At 31.6% G+C, this 24663-nt stretch overlaps 3 protein-coding genes across 7 annotated transcripts in view; 2 read left to right on the top strand and 1 right to left on the bottom strand.

Annotated features, from left to right (window-relative positions):
* Window positions 1-3: 3 nt before the first annotated feature.
* Smug (Single-strand-selective monofunctional uracil-DNA glycosylase) lies at window positions 4-1809 on the bottom strand. Of its 4 annotated transcripts, none has more exons than XM_072887622.1 (4): window positions 1606-1809; window positions 463-1243; window positions 252-404; window positions 4-161 (listed from the first exon to the last, which is right to left on the bottom strand). In XM_072887622.1, the coding sequence occupies exons 2-4, from the start codon at window positions 1162-1164 to the stop codon at window positions 36-38; spliced, it is 981 nt and encodes a 326-aa protein (XP_072743723.1). In that variant the 5' UTR covers window positions 1165-1243; window positions 1606-1809; the 3' UTR covers window positions 4-35. The 4 variants fall into 4 exon arrangements, with proteins under 4 accessions (XP_072743723.1, XP_072743722.1, XP_072743721.1 ...); XM_072887621.1 differs by having other exon boundaries at window positions 1503-1606; XM_072887620.1 differs by having other exon boundaries at window positions 1509-1606.
* Window positions 1810-2079: 270 nt separating this feature from the next.
* Window positions 2080-4598, top strand: Usp39 (ubiquitin specific protease 39). Its single transcript, XM_072887617.1, has 9 exons — window positions 2080-2211; window positions 2540-2818; window positions 2895-3070; window positions 3139-3364; window positions 3433-3719; window positions 3812-3940; window positions 4004-4065; window positions 4152-4374; window positions 4443-4598. Exons 1-9 carry the CDS (start codon window positions 2142-2144, stop codon window positions 4503-4505), a joined length of 1515 nt encoding a protein of 504 aa, XP_072743718.1. The 5' UTR covers window positions 2080-2141; the 3' UTR covers window positions 4506-4598.
* Window positions 4599-5245: 647 nt separating this feature from the next.
* LOC140664139 (rap guanine nucleotide exchange factor 2) overlaps window positions 5246-24663 on the top strand; it is a 116754-nt gene continuing 97336 nt past the window's right edge. For both annotated transcript variants that reach the window (XM_072888927.1, XM_072888929.1), the window contains exon 1: window positions 5246-5543. The gene's annotated coding sequence lies outside the window, so the exon portion shown is untranslated. The remainder of the gene's footprint in view (window positions 5544-24663) is intronic.

The raw sequence follows: 24663 nt of genomic DNA, 5'->3' as shown, positions 1-24663 counted from the left end.
ATATGAAAATGATTGTATCCTGTTTAAGAAAGAATTTAAACACTAGTATTTGTTTTTTCAAAAAATTTGAGCAATCCCAACTCGTCTAACCGTTGCATAGCTGTTTCATTCCAGTTTTGATTACCTACAGCTCTTGGACTGGGATGTCTTAGAACCATTACCTGAAAAAATTGCATCTAAATTAGTAAATCTTGATCTTTTATGATTAAAGATATTATTATGCAATATATTGCATAAAATATATACATTACCTTTACATGAGAAAGGCCTTCTGTCTGGACTGCAATCTGTGCTCTTTTTTCAGCATAATTGCCAATACCAATGATAATCTCTACTTTCAAGAGTCGTATTATATCTATCAAGGATTTGTCGCATGCCTCATGTAAAATTCTTTGTCCTTCTCCCTGAAAAATACAGATAGTTCAGCATATGAAAAAAGGAATATAGTGAGATAAATATTGCCTTTATTTCTGCTGGTGTAATGTTTCGAGCTCTAGCATCCATAAATGCAAGTGGGCAATAATTGTGCAGGTACACGTATCGAAAAAAGTTCTCTGGATTTCCACATAAATCTCGAAAAAGGCCCCATAATCTTTGTCCACTAATCTCGCTACGTGTACATTGAAATCCTGTGATTTTTCGATCAGGATGTTCTTTTAATGGACTTCCAACAGGACCAGAAATTTTGAGCCAATCACGCACCATATTTATTTCTCCAAATGGCACGCCAGTTTGCGACATGCCCCATGGCCCAGGATTCATGCCAATAAATAAAACTTTTTTCTCACCATTGCAGTACTTATGTACATACATGGCATGCGTTTCAGCTGCATACTCAAGTGGATTGTAAATGTATTGTATCATTGATGGAAATGTAACATCTTGTAATTTAATGCAAAGCTCTTGTTCAATTGATAATAATTTACCAGAAATAGATCCAAGTGTTACAGGTGCATGTTCAACTGCATCTTTATTTTTTTCTGTATTGGAAGTGGATGTAACTGTAGAAAGTTCAATCGTATCTTCATTTTTCTCTGTACTTTGTTTTATATTCAAAGTTGTTTGTATTTGAGCCATGTAATCTACAGTATCTGAATCTGATTTCAGCTTTTTTGCTGCTGGTAAATCATCACTTTTTACTTTGGTTCTCTTTGCACGAGGCATAATTATTTTCAGAGAGTCTAATATATAAGAAACTTAAGATTTTATTTATGAATGTTATTTTGAAATGGCTAAGTTTTCCCTTAAAAAAAAAAAAACAACAGTATATTTTACTAAAATTCGTGTATCATCAAATATATGAGTATTTTATAAGTAATATATGTGCTCTCTTTCTTTCTTGAATTAATATACAACATCAAGTAGCGTTTAATTAAACGCAGATGTATCAATAAAAGATAATGTTTAGTTTTTGAAATAAAATAACTGTACTTTTCTTTGCAATATTAGTTTTGGATTATTAGTGTTGCAATTCGATTTTAATCAGAATGATAAAACGTTACCCATACAATTATTGCAAATGCAAGAGCTCCATGTGCGTGATTCTAATATCGTTTAGAACACATTTGAAGTTACACAGATATACGAAGAGAATAGCTTACTTACTCTGCCTTATCCTGTCAGTTATATACACATAGATATATATATATATATAAAAATTTGTACGTTGCTTCTACACTTGATTTCTCTCTTCCTTCTTCTTCTTCGAAATCTGAATATATATCTACGATATATCTATTTCAGTTTAAAAGTACAGCAAGTGGAAGAAAAGTACATTTAGAACGGGCCGATGAACGCACGTGCATACGTCTAACCTAATCTAAACAACCTAACTTTAGTTTCGAGAATTCATTCCATTTGACATTTGGTCGCGTTCGAGGAGACGCTATTAGCGCTAACAGCGTCATTCTATCTTCGTCACTCATTAAAAGTTGGACAAAGATAGAACGACGCTGTTAGCGTTAATAGTGTCTCCCCGAACGCGCCCTATGAAGGTTTTGAAGCGTTTGATTGACCAATCGGAACAAAGACTTTCTTTAGCTTCTTTTATGCTGGTTGGTCAATTAGACGCTACTTTACCGTACGAGATAGAATTTCTGAACTCACCCTTATTCTAATCATGTGTATGTTATGTTCATGAAATGGCGTCTGGCATGCAAGGAAAACGAAAGTTTGTTGACGTTGGAAGCGATTCGGATAATGAAACGGAAAGTAAGTATATTTAAATCTGTATAATATTATTAACAATTCAAATTAATCAGTGACAGATGTATATTACGATTTTAATATAACAGAAAAAGAAATAGTTTGAGGTTAAGTAACATTTGGCGTTATCATTTCCTTTGCCTTTATAAACATTTTATGATAAGTATAATAAATTTAATTATAATATTAATAAATTATTAATATTTATTTATGTATCGATATTACATGAAATCGATAGCCCTTTGTATTTTATATTTATCTTGTGTTATATTTTCTGCGTTTGAATTATAAACTAAAATATATTATCTTAAAATTATAATTCTTCCTGTTACAGAAAATGCAAAACATGCAAAAACAAAATCAGAAACACCACGATTGTGTCCATACTTGGACACGATTAATCGACAATTTTTAGATTTTGATTTTGAAAAATTATGTTCTGTGTCGCTGTCAAGAATCAATGTATATGCCTGTCTAGTTTGTGGCAAATATTTCCAAGGAAGGGGAACTAATACTCATGCTTATACACATAGTGTAGCAGAGAGTCATCATGTGTTTCTCAATCTACATACATTAAAATTTTATTGTTTACCAGATAATTATGAAATTGTGGGTAAGTAAATACATGTTATTTTTGCATATTCTTTTCTTTCATGAAAGTAAAACTTATATATTTTAATATTTATTAGATTCATCATTGGATGACATCAAATATGTATTATATCCAACTTTCGACAAAGCACAAATAGCCCAATTAGATAAGAGTGACAAGCAGAGTAGAGCAATCGATGGTTCTATGTATTCACCAGGCATAGTGGGATTGAATAATATAAAAGCAAATGATTATTGCAATGTCATTTTACAAGTAATTATTATATAAATATATATATATAATTTAAAAAATATATATATGTATATACTGTAATTTTGCAGGCGCTTTCACACGTAACACCTTTGAGAGATTTTTTCTTAAGAGAATCTAATTATTCTCATGTAAAAAGACCACCCGGTGATTCATCTTATCTTTTGGTACAAAGATTTGGAGAGCTTATGCGCAAATTATGGAATCCACGTAATTTTAAGGCGCACGTGAGTCCTCATGAGATGTTGCAGGCTGTAGTCTTATGGAGTAAGAAAAGATTTCAATTCACGGAACAAGGTATTACATAGTAAATTTTTTCATTGTACAATTCAACAAAACTATTTTCCTAATGAGATGCTATTTAGGTGATCCCGTGGACTTTTTATCATGGTTTTTAAATGCTCTTCATTTGGCATTAAATGGTACTAAAAAGCGTGATTCCAGTATCATTTATAAAACATTCTTAGGACATATGCGAATATATACACGGAAAATACCGCCATTAGAACTAGAAGAAAGCCAAAGAAGTGAACTGTTGCACACAGTAGAATATGGCGAAACTGTGACGGAAAGTCCATTTTTATATCTTACTTGCGATCTTCCGCCGCCTCCATTATTTAAAGATCAATTCACAGAGAACATTATTCCACAGGTCAGTATTGTATCCATAAATGTTGATTATTATAGCTAAGAATTTAGACATATAGTTACAAATAATATAATGTCATGTTTTTATTTATATAGGTAAATCTATACACACTGTTAAACAAATTTAATGCCATCACTGAGAAGGAGTACAAGACTTATAAAGAAAATTTCATGAAAAGATTCGAGATTACTGAACTTCCACCTTATCTTATACTTTATATAAAAGTAAGTCATATCTCTGTATTATTAAAGTGAATATTTTATTTGATAATTTTTAATTGATTTTAGAGATTCACGAAAAATACATTTTTTGTCGAGAAAAATCCGACTATTGTGAATTTTCCCGTTAAGTAAGTATATACATTCATTTCATGATATATATTATTATATGTATCGGAATTATTAACAGTATATTAATTCTTGATTATGCTTATAGAAATGTTGATTTTGGAGATATTTTAACACCAGAAATAAAAACTAAGCATCCATATACAACATATGATCTAGTGGCCAATATAGTACACGACGGTGAACCTGGTCAAGGAACGTATCGAGTTCATATTTTGCATAGATCTACTGGTCAGTGGTACGAAATGCAAGATTTACACGTCACCCAAATTTTACCCCAAATGATTACTCTCACTGAAGCATATATACAGGTGAATTGGAAAAGAATCTATTTTCTTTCAATTTACAATATTAAGGTAACATTGTTTTCTTTTTATAGATTTATGAATTAAGGAAAGACGCCCATATGGAAAACGGCGACAATAAAATGAAGAAAACATAATACATATTAATTAAAAATTTTGAAATGTAATAATAAAAATTTACATTTTGTATATATAAATATTGGCCTCTTAATTACTTACTAATTTTTCGATATTTTTACACATAATCAACTTATATTTTTAAAGTTTGTTCTTTAATATAGATAGGTATAGATTTTTCTTGACAATAAATCTCTTATCCAAATAATAAACTTTTTATAATATTCAGTTTATAAAATTATTTATTAGATTCTTATAACTTAATAAAATACTTATAATTTAATTAATAAAATTAAATTATTGTAATTATATTCACATACTGAATCATTCATCATTTCTCGATTTCTGGGAAAAAATGCAATTTTTTTTCAGTTTTATTACACAGATAATGATTAATGTGTGTATGTACATGAAGTATAAAGTATATTCTTGATATAGATATTTATTTAAATTTCAAAAAATTGATATTTGGAATGAAAAAAAAAATATATATATATAGTACATAATTGCAAGAGAGCAAAGAGTGTCAAAATAGTGAGGAAGCAAAGATTACATTCGCTCGCTCGCATTATTTACTATTTTTATTTAACTTTCGGCGAGAATAACGAGCAATGATAAGGACGAAATATTCCTACGAGCGCCGCGTCGCCAAGTGGAACGTAGCCAAAGTAATGATAGGCGAGCGAAGTGGTGGGGGTAGCGAGGTGGAAGGAGAGCGCAATGGAGGGGGGAGACGAGAAGTTACGGAGATACACGCGAGAGTGTCGCCGGAGTCGGTCGGAGTTCGTGGCGGGGTGAAGTTGCGGTCGGATCTTTGAACGCGACGAGTGAAGATATTTTTCGCGCGCGCTTTCCATCTTTCGGACGTGTCTTCTTCCCCGCGATTCTTCGCTCGAAAGTCTGCACGAAAGATCGCGTTTGTACAGTTTGCTCGCGCTGTTACGTGTGCATAAACGTGCAACGCGATGTCGCGCGAGTGAGTGTTCCCAGTGTTGATTCACCTCTGCTCTATTCGGCACTTGGATTATCACACCGATAGGACGACGACGACGTAAACGGTGAGTTACGTATTACGTATTATACGCCCATTTATTCCACGCGATAAAGTGCGAAAAAGTGACATTTTGAACGGGCGTTTTCGCGCTGCTCTCTTAACGATGGCGCCCGCGTTTCCCCTACGAAATACGCAGAAGCGAGCGACGTTTGAAAACTCACTGCCCGCGGTAGCAACGGTCGCGTCCTTCACGCTCGACCTCCCCGTTCACGGCGTCGTCCCTAAACCGATTTCTGCCTCTCTTTCTCTCTTTCCCCTCCGCGGTGCTTGCTCTCGTTCGATTCTAATTTTCACCGACCGCCCGGTTAGGCGGTTTATTCTCGCCCGGCTGCGACTTTACGTCGGCGTCGCGCCAATATATATCCACGTATGAGTATATTCATCTATCTATCTACCTACCTACCTACCTACCCGCCCGCTTATCCCACCACGTCGAATACCTGTTTCGCGCGGTGGTCGAAAAAAACTGTTCGATCGTCGTATGGTCGTCGTCGTCGGCGGAGGAGCAAGGTGGAACGGTCGTGGGGCGCGCGATTGTCGGAGACAGGGCGGGAAGAGGAAGGAGAGGTGGAGCGCGTTGACTCTCCCGCGGAAGGATTCCGCGAGTTTTGGATTCCTAGCGTCCCGCGATTGTGTCGCGTGTCGCGTAAACTCGTTCCTGCACGCGAGACTCCCGGACGAGCTAAAGATCGTTTATCTTGAAGTTATCATTTCGGAGTCGTGTGTGATTTCCGTAATACTGAATACTTCAAATAATGTTTAAAGATAACGCTTGAAGCTGGAAAATCTAAGCTTTTTTTAAATGGACTGGATTTGTTGCCCCCCATTTGGCAGCGAATCAATATTGTCTCTGTCATGTTCAAATTATATAGAATTATTGATATTTTTACTTTAAAGTTAAAATTCTTTTGTACAAAATCATCGTGAGCTGTCGTGTCAGTTTTTATCTTCATCGTATCATTACGCAATGCGAAATTAGTGTTTGTCATATGCGAAACAAAAATCTTTAGAGTACACTATATAAATATTGTTTATATTTACGGTATATGATCTTGAATGTCATCATTGTGGTTAACACAATTCAATAGCACTGTTTAATTTTATACTGCAGTGGTCGTAGAAAATTGATCAAAAATGTCACAGATATCACACAATGTTAATTCGATATTTGAAAAATAGCAGCACGAACAAAAATGTGGCCTAATGTTAAATTGAAAGTTAGTTACATCAAGAATAGTACGCAAGCTTGTTTTATATAATATTAGTAATTAGTCTTATATGATATTAATAATTTATCTAAGCTTTTTATATTATATACACTATGTAATATTTAATAATAAATACATTTTTTTTACTAATTTTTTTATATTTCATATTTACACATATCGTTTTTACATGTCGCTATTTTTTTACTCAAATCTCTATTTGACATTTGTGTAATATCCGCAATATTTTTATCAATTTTTTATAATTACTATACATGAAATTAAATTGCTACGAATAATATGAATAATGTAATTAAATAATATACAGTCGGAAAAATATTAATTTAAATGCTATGATTGATAATAGGATTTATGCATCATAAAATCTTATTTCACATTAGTGAACACGTATTAAAGAATTAATTCTATTAAAACATGTGTCGTTCTTCCTATGAATTAATAATTATAACTGATATAGATTATATTTGGGCAGATCTTGTGAATAAATTATAAGATATGAAGAAATTTCTATTATTTCGCGGTCGGGTGTGGGGTTTTCGTATCTGGCGAAATATAAATACGAATAATTTTGAAATGTTCCGAAGGTTAATTTTGACGCGAGTGCACAGTATGTTATCTCTAATTATATAACGTATGACATAAAGATTCGTCTCATGTAGCATTCACGGAATTAATAGAGACACTTTAACAACGGTATCATTAATCAATCCAGTATGTATCTAATGAAATTCTTGATTGGATGAGTACCTACTGTTTAAGTCGTTTGAAGTTGAAATTGACAAGTGATTTTTTTGTTTATTCGCGAGAAAATCTTTCTCGGATAAGCGAAAAATTACACTTATCAAGGCACTTGAACATCTGTTTACGTTCGTTAGTTATTAATTAAATATAAAGATGTAACGATGTTTTATTATCAGAGATATTCAATCTTAAAACTTTATCTTCAATTAACATCTCTCTCGCTTATAAGATTTTACTGAAGGAAAATACTTAAAAAGTTCTAGATATAAATATAAAACGTAATAAAAGAAACAGAAATTATTTATATTAGAAAAATGAAATTGACATTTTTATATCATTTGAATATTTTTTTTCTATTATATACATATAGTAGGTAATGCTCATTGCTTGATTGAATTGTTGATGTAAAATTCATAAGACGTGAAAATAATTGAAAGGTATAATAAGCACGAATTTAAATAAGGTAATGGAAAACATAAGAAAGTGCGAAATTTAACTGCAACTATCTATCTATGCAACAGCAGACTGGCAATGGCTAGTCATACAACGTCTATATGCGACTATCTGTAATTGAATATGATGATGATGATACCTTGCGAGGCCACGAGATATCTTCGTATATTGGGTTATACAAGTCATCATTTTATAGAAATCATTACATTATATGCATGCAAATATATCTTGATCGATGATTAATGTCCGCATATACTTGAAAGTCGCTTATTTTTCGAAAAGCGATTTTCGAAAAATAAGCAATAGACACGGAATTGATAGCGATACTCGATTATCCTAGATTATCCTCAATAATTCTCATTACTAAGAACTCGAGAATAAAATTTCCAAGAGAATATTCGATTTAAGCGAACGGCTCCATTTAATCTTACTGCTGCATTACTGAATGTTTTTACTATTGCAATTTCATTTCTCATATCGTATAATATAAACAATTATAAAGTGAAAAAATAATATATATAATAATAAAAATTTATAATATTATTATAAATATAATATAAAACGTTGCAGTAGAAAAATTAAACAAGAGGAAAATTTTGCACTCAAATATTGTTTGGTATTCGAGATAATAAGAGATAATTTAATATTTTGTAATGCATTTTGTAGAAATCCGATAATATTTATCCCTTTTTATTCGTATCTGCATTATCTAGATTCGTAATAAAACGAGGATAAAACGAGATGAAATAAAATGGAGAGAGAAATTTTAACGTGAATTTCATCTAATGTGTGGGCGTTTTGAATTTTTCGACGTGACCTAGAATCATCCAGGGATTGGCACAAACAAGCGTAAATTGTCTTCCTTAAATTATCGAATCTAGGACAATATCGTTTATAAAACAGAAACTTTTTCGTGATTGAAATTGGCGATCTCAATATTCATCATTATTTATTCGGTGAAGAATACATTTTTTTTGCGAAGATCAATAATGTAAAACGTATTAATGATTATCACAGAATTACGAAATTTCGAGAATTCGCTATTTATTTACATTTTTTATTTAATCGTTTTTTATTGGCTCTCATTAAGTACACGTGCAAATTAATTATATAATAATTTTATGTTTAGCTAGCATTTTTACAATATACAAAATAATCCGTACGTCATTTAATTTATTTTCTCTAAACCTGCTCGTGCTTTTAGCACTAGAAAAGAGCACTTTATACGGTGATTAGGAGTTGAAAAGATGACATCGTCGCCGTGACTCGCGTAAATCAGATACATATACGAATATATGTGAGTGTTCGTGTGTGCATACGAGGTACTATTCTCATTTACGTAATGCACTCTACGGGATGGGAACAATGCTGTCGTGCTTCGCCGGCAGACGTTGAAAAAGAAAGAGGAATGTTTCGAGGCTGTTGTTATTGAGTCCGTATTTGTTATTTTGAAGAAACGTTCAACTCGGTTGCAACGCTTAGGAGCGCAGATTGCAACAACGGTGTACACAGTGCAGAGTGCACAAGCTGTCCTTGGAGATTATTCGGCGCGTCCTCACGTTTGATAAATATTGAAACGCTCTCGCTGAGCGAAATTTCGCACAATGCACGCGAGATTTCGAGAGATGAGTAATCCTGCAGTTGTACAGCGTGTGTAATGCATGCCGTAACTATGATTTTATATTGATGTATGCAATGGCATTTTGCCATTTGTTTGAGCTTTCATATATCTTAGAAAGATGAAATGCGTTTTTGCAGCTGGATATACCTACTTGTTGTTTTCTTTTTGTTTTCTGTCTTGATATTTGGGAAATCGTTTCGTTTCTGCTTCAGAAAATCCAAGAGTTTTTGCTCTTCTTGGCAGAGAAACAAGTCAGTAGTAACATCATTCTGGAGCAAACAAGTAATACATAAAGTATTGCATTTCGATTTTTTTTTAATTTTAATCCAAAAAATCTTGAATTTTTTCTTTGATTTTTCTTGAATTTTTTCTAAGAATGTCATGTTTACGTCTTGAAAAGTAAACAATGTTATACATGCAATTTAATAAATTTAAATGTAGCTTCTCGTTCGCCAGATAGAGTTTACATTCATATATTTTTGTCGAGATAGCTATATAAGGACGACTTATAAAGCTCAGTGCTTTTAGTTTTCTCGTGGCTTAGGATCAATCTAAATACGGGAATTGAAATGCATCTGCGAAGATATGCATTTTTCTGAACTTTATACTTGCGACCGATCCACTCGCGCAACGTGTGCGGAATAACGGAAGAAGATTTCTTTTGCGAAGAAAAAAAGGCAAAGAAATTGCGCTGCTCTTTCGTGACGGAAGATGTTGAGAGATTAGGAACGAGAATTTATGCGTAGCTGTAATGGGAAATCAGAGAGAAATGTGTGCATCGCGCTTGCATCGTTTGAGCGATTCAATAATGAGGTCAGAACGATTGAGGTCCGTGGAGAGAATTCCGTTTTCTCGTATTAGTTTAAATAAAATATATATATCATATATACATTCATACCTTCTTTCTTTTCTATATAAGAAAAGAAAATTGTGAGCCATATTGTAATGCGATATCCTACTTTTCGCGTGACAATTAATAAATTATTAAGGCTTAATGTTTTTGTGGAAAAGTTTGAAAAATTATCACAAAATTGATATGTTTTTGCTATCTAATTTCTCTGCTGTCGTAAGTGTTATGCGTTGTACCGAATAAGGAACAAAGCCTCGATCAATTATCTTTTCCATTTCGTTACCATGTCCGCGATGTTTACGTTCTTAAGTGTACATTGAATTTTATCGTAACTCGTTGCACTTATGAATGGAGATGGTCGTGTCCCGTGGGGAAGCGATGAATGCACTAGATCGATTAACCTTTTATGGCGCAAAGTCTTTTTTTTTTGCGACACTCGTGGGATAAATAGTTTGAAGTAGTAGGGAGCGAATTTGATCGCTGTACACGCTCTTGTATTTATGAATGGCTGGCGAATAGTCTGAGCGACTTTCAGTAAAATTCCATCAGTCATTTGATACATAGTTACTGTTGTTTTGATACTGGTAATATTTCATCACAGATGTATAAATTTAATTTATTAGCGTATTGGGATACATATGCGCAAATGATAAATGTGAAACAACGTTTATGAACAGCAGTTTTTTCTCGTTATTACATCGAGATATTTTTTTCTCTCTCATAAAGATTTTTTAACTTACAAATTTTTATTTATATTTAACATTTTATTTTGACGATTCAAATATACAAAACAGGAGATTTTTTTTCACATTTTCTTGCAGAATTAAATATATTAATAATGTATTCATATGATCTGCATATATCTTCAATCTGCCCGCGAAAGATGAATGCGTAGGTCGCAATATGCAATATTATGCATAAATCGTATTTCAATTAAGAATTAATATTCAAGTAAGAAAGCAATTTTTTGGCGATTGATTCGCGCTGCGAATTACATATACATATGTATGTGGTGTTTCTCAATAAAATTGCACTTTGCATAAGATATACGATACGCTGATAGTCGTTCAAGTTCGACCACGTGACTTTCGAAGTAGGCTAACTCGCCAAGTGCGGTGACCAAATGACTATTGCCAGTAAATGCAACTATTGTGACCCACAGCCTGCGCTTTCCGTTAGACGTTATTATCCGTACCACCTGTCTTAACGTGCGCTTCCCCTCTTCCTCTTCCGTTATCTCCCTTCTCGTATCTATATATCCTTTTCCTTCCTTGTCTTCTTCCTTCCTTCGTCGTTCGTCTTGCTCTCTCTCTCTCTCTCTCTCTCTCTCTCTCTCTCTCTCTCTCTCTCTCTCTCTCTCTCTCTCTCTCTCTCTCTCTCTCTCTCTCTCTCTCTCTCTCTCTCTCTTCTCACCGTAAGCACCATATTCGCGCCTCTACTGTTACACACCTGCGTCTCTTAAATGGTTCCGCGACAGTTATCTTAGAAAGCCCCTCGAGGCATGTCAATTATTAAATCAACGATCTATCTTTCTTTCATTCATATCTCTTTTATTTATACGCATTTTTTTTTTTTTACAAATGTTATTACGTAGAGATTTCAGATGAATGTATTATGTACTATTTATTATCGCTATATTCCATTCCATTAGAAATACGAAAACGGGAATGGACGCAAATGTGTCGCAATAAATAAGTAATTTAAAAGTACAAAAGTGTATAATTTTATGCTTTGTGTAAAACTCTGCGAGAGTTCTTTAATATGAGTTTTCGCGGTATAATACTTTGAAAATAAAAAGTCTGACTTTTTTTTTCTCCCCTACGGGTGTATCTCAAAATTTTCGTCCTTCAAATCCTTTTACACGCCGCCGCTGAGTAAAGTTGCGTAAAGGGAACGATCCCACGCGTGGCGCGCAACCTTGTTCGCGCCCGCGAAGCGACGTAAATGTTGCATACATTTGCAAACTGTTATACAATGGCGTATATTTGCAAATTACCCTCGACGAAAATGGGATCTGAAAAGTCGCAATGTTACATCATGATGCGCCGGTAACGTAATATCTCTCGGGCGTTGCTGAAAACCCCCGCAAGTATATCCGTAGATCTTTCAATGAGACTTTTTCGTATAACGAGCTGAATGAATTTACGTAAATTATCAACATTGATTTATTGTGATAGAGTTAATGTAATGTATACTATAGCCTGCGATGTTATCTTCTCTAACTGAATATTAATTAATACTTATAATTAATGGCCAATTAGTCGAATTTATAGGGGTAATGAACAGTAGCTCATGAATGTTACAATGATACTTCTTTTTATTTATAATATAAAATCACTTTTGTAAACACTTTCCTTAAACACTTGCTATTGTTTTTATTTTGTTGAATCATGTTTTTTTTTTTAATTTTATGGTACATTTCCGTTATAGCTAAACATTTTAAATTATTAATTATTTTAATCGTTTAATATTCTCTCTCTCTCTCTCTCTCTCTTTGTCTATATATATATGTATTTCTTTCTCTTTTTTTTTCGCTCTTTAACAAAGGATACAATTTGAATCAATTTACAAAGTTAATTTATAAAAGACATAATTTGAATTAATTTATTGAGGATACATTCATTAAACGCAATCACATAGGCGTTATTTCAAATGAGGGATTTGCATGCACCATTTCGCATCTATTAATAATTCCGTGTTAATGTTTTCGCAATGGAAAGCTTAATACGCAAATCGCCACCTTATCGTTTCAAATATTTATGCGTTTCTCGATTTAAAACCTTTTGCTAATTTATTACAAGTATCTTTCTATGTATCGAAACTTTATAAAATATTCAATGCATCTAATTTTATTTTTTTGCTGTTATTAAATCTCCATGAGAAAGATTTCCCATAAATATAGCGAGTGTATAGCATGTGAGATAAAACCTGGTAATTTCACTGGTATTTAGCATCATGCTTAACGGTACATGTGGATCCATGATTCTCAGCTATACTTGTCTTAATTTGAATATCACGTTCGACATCAATAGTGCCGGAAATCATAAATAATTAAATAAAATATAAATAATATAATTTAGATTAATTTAGTAATTATACTAATGTATGATTATACTATAGAAATCAATTAAAATTTTCCAAGTTTTAGTATTATATAACTAGTGATTTAGAAACTTTGTTGTTACTTTTGTACATATTTTATTGTACATATATCAAAAAATGTAAATTTTTTTATTATTATATTTTACATTTTTTGTTAATATTTTAACCTGTGATATAAACAAATAAATTAAAGAAAAGAGATTAAAAAAAAAAAAAAAATACAAATTTTCACAAGAAAGCAGAATAAAGAGATCTTCATAATGGATGTGAAATGCGATCTGTAAACTTAGTTGTTACTTTATTGTACATATTTTGTTGTACATATAAAAAAAATGTAAATTTTTTTATTATTATATTTTAATTTTTTTTCAATATTTTAACTTGTGATAGAAACAAATAAATTAAAGAATAAAGGTTGAAAAAAAGAAAACACAAATTTTCACAAGAAAGCAGAATAAAGAGATCTTAATAATGGGTGTGAAATACGATCTGTAATCTCGACTGTGTGCGAGACAAAGTCGAAAGTCTAATGCGTCTTTCAGAAAGTAGCAGGGCACGCACAAAAGACAATAGCCGTAGTTGCACAATTCCGTGCCGCTACTACTATCGTCGAGCACTCTCTGGAACAGGCGAAGGCAGTAGTAGCGGTAAAAAGTGATGGGGGCTAAGTTAAAATTCGCAACCGGTCGCGTGATCGCGATTCATTCTCGATTTTATCGGAGCAAGAAGAAAAAAGAAAAAAAAATAAAATAAAAGGAAGACGCGTGAAGTGATCCAAGCTTCGGGCTGCATCACCTTCGAAGGGTCCTCACTTCCGGCCAATTGTATCTTGGATTTCTTCCGGTCTCACGCTTCGCATAACTTCTCGTCAGTCAGATCAGTCTCGTTCTTCCTTCTCTCTCTCCTTTCATTCCTTTTTCTCTTTCTATCTGTTAGCCGCACACACCTACACACGCAAAATTTGATTCTGCTAGTTTAATCGTATTACCATCCTGCTCATGCCTTTCATAATTTAAATCATGTTTATTACATCATTCTATCCGTAAATAAATCTTTTTTTTTCCCATAAATTACAATTATGGCTCATGTACAATGAAAATTAACGATGATACTGTTGGTAAATTATTACGTGCGCATATTTTTATTTGCATTATTCTATAATTATTGTACTTTAATGCACCTTTTTGAGCGAGAGTTATATATTTTACTTATAAAAGTATATTTTTATAATATACTTATAATATATTGTGTGTTGTTTATAATACAGATTTTTAGTCTGTAGCACATTACATTATATCTTTTTTTTTCTCTTATCCTAGTTATTACATTCGCTCTCTTACATCGTTGTCATCGTGTAAATGTTCGAAAATTGCACGGAATTTCATACTTTGCGCCAAAGGCTTCGTCGAGGAACGCGTTAGGAATTTCGGGTCGAGAGGAAAGGGCTCGAGGGTATTCAAATTCATAGCCCTTTAAAATATATTAAGGAAATATTTTTGACACTATAAAATTATTAGCGCATTAGATGTAAAAGAATTTATTCGTGGAATAAACAATTATTATTATAATAGGATTATATTAAAAATCTGATAGTTCACGCCAGCGTGAATTTCTCGTAGGAATTATACCGATATGTATACATAATATTTCGATGTTAATTATATATGTATATTAAATAATATTTGGTATTCATTGGAATAACAAATTGATATTTTATCATTTATTTCTAATAAATTTTAATTTAATTTAGTTTGCAATTTGATTTAATTTGCATTTTTTAGTTTGCAGAAATTTTAAAATTAGCAAAAATTGATATTTGCATATTAAATTTTTAGTGGATATCTTATATTTGGAGATTAAAATTTACGTATTGCGGATTTTCACATGTATACATTTGCAGGGAGAAAGCAGGATATGAGGGTTGATACGATCGATGTCGGAGCGGGAAACGGGAAGTCAGGCATGAATTATCTCAAATTTATATTAAAAGCTTCGTTTCCCGGTTCGAGAAGCAGCGGAAAATGCGTTTATGCGTGAGGGGTGCGATATGTCAATTTTCGGGCAATTTCGCGGCAATTTCCTGATTTCTTCGTAAATGCTATAAGGAAAAGGGGAGAAAAGCGGATTCGCATCAGGGAAGAAAATTTAAGAACTTAAGCATTTTGCTCATATAAATCGAATAAATATTCCGAAAATAAAATTGGAAATTATATTGATATTGATTGTATGAAAAACATTATTCATCGAGTTATCTTTTTTTTTAATAAAAATTATTTATTAATATAATAGAATTTTGTGTAGCTAGAAATACACAATTTATTTTATCGATTACTAAGCGTTTTTATTATTGAGTTTTAAATTTTATTATTGTCTTTATTTCATTGTCAAAATAGATTATGTTTATATTTTTAGTTTTTTATTCTATACTTTTGTATATTCTATATTTTTCTACATTTATATTCCATATTTTTGTACATTCTACTTTCCTATATTTTTTATTCTATATTTATGTTCAGAGGTTAAAATAGACGTAAGAAAATAAAATATGTTTTTCATATAATAATATAAACGCGAGAGAGTATTTGCAAAATTTACATTTTTTTATATTTGTAGTTTCGATATTAAACTCAAACTAATTTTAATCTTTGTTATAACATTTCTGTCTTATTTTATAATGATATGAAAAATGATAAGTTTCACATGGAGCGAAATATTTTAATCACATTCCTGCTTGATTTTTGTACGCAATAACGACTCTCATTAATCCGCATACCACGTTTTTCGAGACATGTCCTGGCTGTGGCATGAGGAACCGGAAGTGGTTGTCTGAACATATACGGTCACGTATCGAGAAAGGACGGTTCATTGTCGTTTGTGCAACGACCGTTGAAACCTGTGCACGATATACATATATTAGTTTTATATAAAACGAAAATACAAGTTTTCACTTCTATGGATTCGATATATTCGACTATATATTCTCTATATATTCTTTTTTTCCAAATAATTATTTTTCGCCAAATAGTTTCTATTCCACGTGACGATCTTTGGTTCGAGAGAATTCGAACGCAATCACATCGTTATCGTATTCGAAACGAAAATGTCATCGAAAACGAATTCTCGCAAGAGAACTAGATAGTACGCGTGGCATGTTAGAAATGGCAGAACATTCATTGCGGCCGATTTGATTCTGATAACGGCATTGCAGGTACAACGACGAACTATAGAAGTCCATCGAGGGAGCTGGTAATTTAAGAGTAGAATCGATCGTCAGCTTTGCAAGTCGTGCTCACCGTTTCTTTGTTTTTAGCAACTTTGTTTGTCGTTTTGAATTAAATATAACCGAATTGCTCCTCTAATAATTGTTAATATTATCGAATTAAATATTTTCGCATATATACATATATTGACAGAAATACAGTTTAAATATTTGATAAATTATGCTATATTATTAATTCTTCATTTCTTCATAATATACTGTACTTAAAATGTTTAATAAATATGAATAATTATAAAATATTTCCAAAGTTGAATTATATAATATTTTATGCAAAATATTAGATTATTTTTAGATATTTTATCATATTTAATTTAAACATTTAATAAAATTGATAATTAAAAAATAAAGGCAGAAGGAAATACATTGTATTTGTATTTTTTTTTTATGTCAATATGATTTGTATATATTAGCAAAAATCAATATTAATATTCGAATTAAATTGATAAAATATTTTTGTTTGATAGGTTTAAATTATTTAAATTAATATTAATTTTAACCTTATTTATTACCAAGGATTCTATACATACATCTTTTAATTACTGAATATGTAAATTCATAATTAATTATTTTGCATATATTTGAATTTTCTATATGATATTCTTTCATTGATTCCTAAAAGAAAAAAATGATGCGGCGAAAAATGACGTACGTGAAAACATATGTTCGTGTGATGACGAGCGTATGGCCGAGACAATCGACTTTTCGACGGTGCCAGGTGCGCGCGGACTTGGAATTCGATCGCAGCAGGTGACTCGCTCGCGTGCTACTCTCGCGTGATCTCGTGTGCGCGTGTATTAAAGCGGCCGTCGTACTATCGATTCGTTAGGGGAGGTTCAGTGACCATCGAACAGCTCGGACTCCTTCACCGAGCTCTGTGTATTGTGTGTACCGTTGGTATATAAACTGGATAGCTTTCAAACTCGACTTAAACAGTCGGCAGACAAACGTTACTATTAACAGTAATAATAAAATACAGACAAAGTATAGAAAAGGAAATGAACCATAATGAGGACATTGACCTATATCCATCTTCCATATTTAACATTAATTGTAAATATTATATTGAATCTTATCTGGCTAATGTCAGAATGACATGCAACGTTAGTAAAAGGTAGCAATCGTATAATAACGTCATGTTTAGTGTTAAATTTGCGTAAAAATAATTTCTTTTATTGCCTAATATTGAGTTTCATTAAAATGAAATATAATCATAAAAATAAAAATGATTGTCATTGAATAATATTCCAGTAATATTATTGAAATAATATTCTAATAAATATTAATTTATTAAAGTTGTGAAAAAAATGATATTAATTTATAATGATATTCAATACGATATGATTGCGTAGCACATATATAATTATATATATTTTCATCATAAAGAGAAATAAATATTTATTTTATTAAAAATGTATTGAAACTGTAACGAATCTTATTGATATAACTAAATAATAACTGAGTAGATAATGAGAATTATTGGATATGCGATATTCAATATCTTCGTGCTTTAAAAAAAAATGCGTTTTTCTGCATTTTGAATTCGGAACAATTCAGAAATAACCGTGATATAACCTAGATTTTTATGCAAAATTGATTACTTGTTTTCCAATTTATGTCATATGTATCTGGAAGGATATTTGCATTTTTTTTTAAATAAGATTAATTTAACTAAACACTCTCTTTAAATTTTATTATATACAAAAAAAAAATGTCAAAATTGCTGAACGTAGAATTAGCATTTCCATTAAAATAAAACGATTTGCAATTGAATTAAAGGAAGAAGAGATAAAAAAAGAGCATATCGTTATATTTTTCAATATTATCCTATGACCTATGACGAAGTTCGATTTTATTCGGAACAATGACAGATGGAAAAAATAGTCGCAGGTAGCATCAAAGCGGATGGTATAATTTTGCGAGAAGCATTTACTATGAGAACTTCGACGAGGCGATGAGAAAGAGAGCAAAAGAGAGCGTAATAAAGTTTATTATGCTGGGCCGGCAGGTTCTTCGACGAGAAACGTAGTAAAACGCGCGGAAGGACGAAGACAAGCGGATAAGGAGAAAGCAGTTTCACTGTGCGTCAGTTGGAATCTTAAGTACAGTTGGGACGAACATAAAGCTACACACTGAATATACTTTGATTCACATATACTTTGATTCATAACCCTGAAAATTTCAATCATTTTATTACTAATTTGTTCAATTGTATGAATTATGTATAAAATACGTTATTATTTCTATTTCAAATTGTTAACTAATTTAATTCATCTAAACATCAGTGTCTGTCCAAGAAGTAATCAGAATCTTTATTTATTGTTTAAACACACACAATGTAAAACTAGAGCATATTCGTTGATATAAAAAACAATAAGCTTATTATTTTACATCACTTTCCGAGAAAAGATTGAATATATTTAAAAAATATTTTACTAAAAGAAAAGATGTTAAGCATGCATATAATATGAATAAAAGAATTTGAATTTGGAATAATACAGATGAGAATTAATATCTGATATTGCGAATACGCTATAAAAGTGGAAATGCGTTCTGCTGAATTTCCTATGCGTCATTGATCTCGCGCGTGCTACACATGTGAAAAGTGAATTCTAAAGATGCACGTAAACCGCGAAACGATTAAGCATGAGTAATCGTTCAAGGAAGGAATGATGTGCGAAGGTTAAAAAAAAACAGCAATATCGAGATATGCAGTCGATCCCTCGATAACACGAAGTGCAATGCCTTCCATAGATAATCGCTCTTACAAGGACTCGACTACAATTATGAGACGACGATCGTTAATTATATATACGGAACACCAGATTAACTACTTCGGGAGAATTTTTTTCCTCTCGCGAAATGACATATTGCGGTAACATTTTGCCTGCGTGTATGCGCGCGTCTCTTTATTATTTTAATCACCTCTTACGCATACGGATATTTTATTTTATCTGATAGAAATTATTTTACGGATAATGGAAGTAGTGAGATTAAAAAAATGGAAGGTAACTCTCACGTGTTCTTGCATTAAAGAGCCATATTAAAGTAATCGCAGCCAGATAATTGCGCCTTTCTGTTATGTTAACCCAATCTCTATAAATATATCTCTCTTGAATATCTAATGTCGCGAATGAATAATAAAAAGTTTTAAAGATGTTGGAATCTATTGATTTTTAACAATATCGAATAATATAGCTGATTTATGAATGAATTTAAACAATTCAGAGCGATACTAATGTAATTATAAAGTATAAATATAAAATAATTTTCTTAGTTTTAATAAATTTTACAAAAACTATTATTTTTAATCTTGAGATAAATAAGAAACAATGTAACGCGTGTTACACGATAGAAAAGTTTTATCAAAAATATTTACGTTTTTTTTTCCCATAAAATTCATTTTCAAGCGAAATAAACGCGTTCAAGTCTCAAGGCAGACCGGAGACAACGCGTTGTTTCCGAACAGAAGCCGTACACCATATGCACTATGCACGTTTGCGATGTCGTGCGTGGAAACGCACACGTATGCATGTTTGAAATATGACACGGCACTCGCGAAGCTTCACTCGTGCTCGTCGATTATCCGGATGTAATATCGATTACTCAACCGTAAACTTGTCTAGTTTCCTTGTCAAAGAAACTAACTTTTTTTTAACAAATAACTTATATACAATTTTACAGTTTCAGTAAAATTTCAGTAAAATTATAGTTTCAGTTAGTTTATTCATTTTTTTATTGATTGTCTTTTTACATATTTTTATTATTATACATATTTTTGATTCGAATATTTTTCAGTCCTGAAAAAAATATTTTGCAAAGTCACAATTTCTTTGTCTAAAATTTTTTTTTACTTCGTGAAAATTACTTTTATAATTCTTGACAGAAAATCAAATAAATTTAATAATTTAATAAATTCTATAGAGTTTCATCTTGTAGACCTGTAACCATAATTCGTAAAATTTTTATTTAATGAAAATATAATTATACGTAATGAAAGAGTATAATTATCTAAGGAAAAAAATACAGTTGTAAACAAATCAATATCTCAACATTTCCATATGCAATTTATTTTGACACAAATGTTTTAACAGCAGGTACACAAAGGGATTGTAATAATGGAATGAGTTTATACGATAAATGAAACATGAAACATCAAGAATTGAATCCTGCGCTTTCAAAAGCCCGAACGAATAAACAAGTACATGTAAATCTCTTTATAACATCGCATGATATAATATTTGCTTGCGGAAAGAGTAAAAGGAAGAACGCTCGAACATTTTTTTTATTTTCTTTTTTTTTGCTATCCTAACTGCAAATAATTTTTGCCATAGCGGAACAGAAACCGCAAGATACCGCGTGACACGATCCACGTGTTTACGTAATTTATTCGCATCGCTTCGATTTCACGCAATGGACCGTCGAGATGCGCCTTCGGAAAGGTCAATCGTGTTTGTATAATTTTCTCAAGGTCGCGCGTTGCCAAGAGAGAGAAAGAAATACATCGGCAATCCCCCCCCCCTGTCCGCGAGAACATTTCTTTCCCCCCCTGAGATCGGCAGATGGACAAACGGAAACGACTTTTTACCTCGGTACTTGGTGCCGACTGGTGCGTGAGTGCATAAAGGGTGTCCTATTTTTATAGTTAGCCACTTCCTTTCATGGAGACTGTTCACGAACTTGTTTCCAATTCGGCCTATTATATATTATTCTTTCTGCATTCTCTTGAATATCATAATCCTCAATTTATTTGTTAATTAATATTAACCCTTATTCCGTACTGGTGGGTTATTTTTGTCCGTAATTTTGCTAACAACGTCAATTTATCGAAAACAAATAATCATAAAATAATATATTTAAGTAAATTATTTTTCAAATTTATTATTTTAGTCTTTATTTAGAATGTTCAAAGAAGGTATATACATTTTTTCAGATTTTTTAAAACACTTTTACATATTAATAAACTTATCGAAAATATGCTGATTCACCTGTACAGTTAGAAGGTGCCAAAAATAACAATACGGAGTAAGGATTAACTATTTTATTGCAATATATAAAATATTATAATGAACTATAATTCACGATATATTTAATATATTTCGTTACTATGAATTTTATCACGGTGTCATTTAATATTACTTAATATAATTTATTGTGCATCTTGATTCTCGAAATCAAATTAGATTATATTGTTTTCTCTCTTTTTCTCTCAGGGATATCTTTGTGTTAAGTGTTAGTCATTGAATTTTATCGCGTTTTGATTTTCTATATACTTATTAGAAGAGTATTATCATCGAAAAATTTATCTAGATCAGTTTTACAACCATAGAAGTAGATTAGCTTTACATCTCGAATGTTTCTGAGATAACGGAACAGAATATTCAGACATATTCTTTGATTATTTTAAAGTGAATGTTTTAATAGTATTTTTTGTTGAAATAGGTATTTATTAAAGTTTGTTATTTTAAATGATTTTTTTTTTTGTTAAAAAATGGAAAGTTTTTCACAAATTAGATTTCAAATATGTAAATACATATCAAAATTTTGATTTTTATAAAAAATTGCAACTAATATGTATATAACACTTTGATAGAATTATATACTTTCATCTTTAATCTATCTCTAATCTAGAATTTAATTAACAAGGCACTTTTCGAAAATTGAGAAGCCACGAAAAAAGTACGGATCGATCAAATTTTTCCACTCTTTCGGAAACACCCTATATGAATGTATTAAGCGAGCGTACGCGAGCATTTATTGGCGACGTGCGCGGAATGTGTGCGTATGTCATGGACGGCGATAATAATGCGATGAGAACTATCCCACGCACCGCGGATACGCACGAGAAGCAGCGCCATCGGACGTTTTCTAGCTGCGGGCTCTACTTTTCCACTCGGTTTTCATCTTTTTTTTTTTTTTTTTTTTTTTTTTACTCATTCCTATACCAAGCACGCATCCACAGGCAGAGTGCGTAGCGGCTCGAACGGCGGGCGGATGGCGGGTGCTAAGAAGCGGTTATTACAGCAGGTTCGATGCCACGGCATGATGAGAGTGCATCGGGAGCCTCTTCGTTTCCTTTTCTGACCGTCATCCATCCCGCGAGCAAACATCCGTTCCATTCGACCGTTCATAGCTTTACCGCTTCGGTTAGAGATGGAGAGGAATTTTCATGAAATTTTTCCCTTCATCGAGCTCTTATAAGCTCTTCTACTATTAACGCGTCGAAAAAAAAAGATAATTGATTGTTATTAAAAAAAATTACAGCGGGAGGAGCTTTGAATTTTAAACTGAATAATTAATTCCTCTTCATTTTTTTTTTTTTTTTTTGTACGGACGTTGTAGGAGAACCGTTATAATTGTATTTTATTTTGAAAATTCTATCATTAATATCACAGCATTTTTGACGAGTTTGTATTAAATTTTTGATTTGTCAAATATATTTTGGCTTCAAAATTTTTATATCTATTAAAATAATTACAATTATTTTTTTACGTTGACAAATTAAAAAATACTTTGCAACAAGATTATTCTGGGTAATTTTCTATCGATTTACCTGCGTTGCGAGTCTCGTCAAATTTGAAGTACGCACGAAGTGCCATTCTCCACGTGAACGAAGTAGTCGGCGGAGGGAGGCACTTTCTGGTAAGGTACTAAAGAAGTCGACGTCAAGTGTATGCGAAATAGATGCATAGAGGGTCGGCACCCTCGCGAATCGACCTATGCTAGCGTGCTCACGGTTCTCCACTATTTTTTGCTCTCGGAAAGTTATACGCGCTCACCATGCTTCGAATTTTCACGCAGGATTTAGTCGCGGAATACTGCTTACATTTTTTAAACTATTAATATTTTGTTGTTATATTTTGATGTAAATTCAATCAAAAATTTTAATTTTCAATATATTAGATGATACACTGATTAATCAAATCAATACGTGGCGTATTAATTTGATTAATAATGTTGTTAAATTAATAAAATAAATTTCAACTTTAATAATGTTGTTGATTGAACACTATTTTTTTCAGTGTAATACTTGCTAATAATACTCATAACTATTAAATTAACATAATAATAATATTTACATTAAATTATTCTTTAAATTTTTTTTTTAATTGTTTGAAAATTTAAGATAATTTAAGTTATAATACTTCATAATTTGATAAAAAAAAATTTTTTCTATCTTCTCTCTAATTTTGTAGCGTTTTTTTAAATTTATTTTTATTGATTGTAATATTAATTTGCATGTGTATAATATAATTTTTATATATGTGCTTTTTTATAAATATAAAAATATTAATTATTTGTAATTAATATTTTTTAAATTTTTATTACATTTGCAATAGAACAAACAATAGAATATTAAATTAGATTAAAAATGTCTAATGCTACACTGAGTATATAAAATTTTTTTAAACGATTTCTTTTTTGTTAGCAAATTTAAAGTTTTTAGTATTTTTAGCATTTAAAGTATTTTAGATTTAATTAGTAATATGATTTACAATTTAAAAGATTGTTGAATGCAAAATATCGACTGCCATTAATATCGTGCCAAATAAAATTCTCATCGGTATGCCATATTGCCTATTGTTGTATTTCTTGAGACCATTGCAGCGCTCGGGATTGTTTGATATTTACAAAGAAACGTAGAGATGAACTATGGGGATTGTTGGAAATTTTCCCAACCGTTTCTCGATTGCTGCATTTTCCAGCGATGTATGCTATATAAAAGTATCCACGGAGTGCGAACGTTCGCTCGTATATATTCTGTAATATTCAGTACATCTATAATTATAACTATATATATAGGTGAATTGGCTCATTTTATTATCCTATAACGTGAGAAGATTCCTTCCGGTT

Source organism: Anoplolepis gracilipes, chromosome 3 (genome assembly GCF_047496725.1).
Source record: "Anoplolepis gracilipes chromosome 3, ASM4749672v1, whole genome shotgun sequence".
NCBI lineage: Eukaryota > Metazoa > Arthropoda > Insecta > Hymenoptera > Formicidae > Anoplolepis > Anoplolepis gracilipes.
This window is presented reverse-complemented; position numbering and strand designations above follow the sequence as displayed.

Coding starts and splice junctions, on each gene's coding strand:
- Usp39 (XM_072887617.1), top strand. CDS start 2,142: ATGGCGTCTGGCATGCAAGGAAAACGAAAGTTTGTTGACGTTGGAAGC. Junction 3,365..3,432: donor ATTTCAATTCACGGAACAAG/GTATTACATAGT, acceptor GATGCTATTTAG/GTGATCCCGTGGACTTTTTA. Junction 4,375..4,442: donor TCACTGAAGCATATATACAG/GTGAATTGGAAA, acceptor TTCTTTTTATAG/ATTTATGAATTAAGGAAAGA.
- Smug (XM_072887622.1), bottom strand. CDS start 1,164: ATGCCTCGTGCAAAGAGAACCAAAGTAAAAAGTGATGATTTACCAGCA. Junction 405..462: donor TTACACCAGCAGAAATAAAG/GCAATATTTATC, acceptor TGTATTTTTCAG/GGAGAAGGACAAAGAATTTT. Junction 162..251: donor AAGGCCTTTCTCATGTAAAG/GTAATGTATATA, acceptor CAATTTTTTCAG/GTAATGGTTCTAAGACATCC.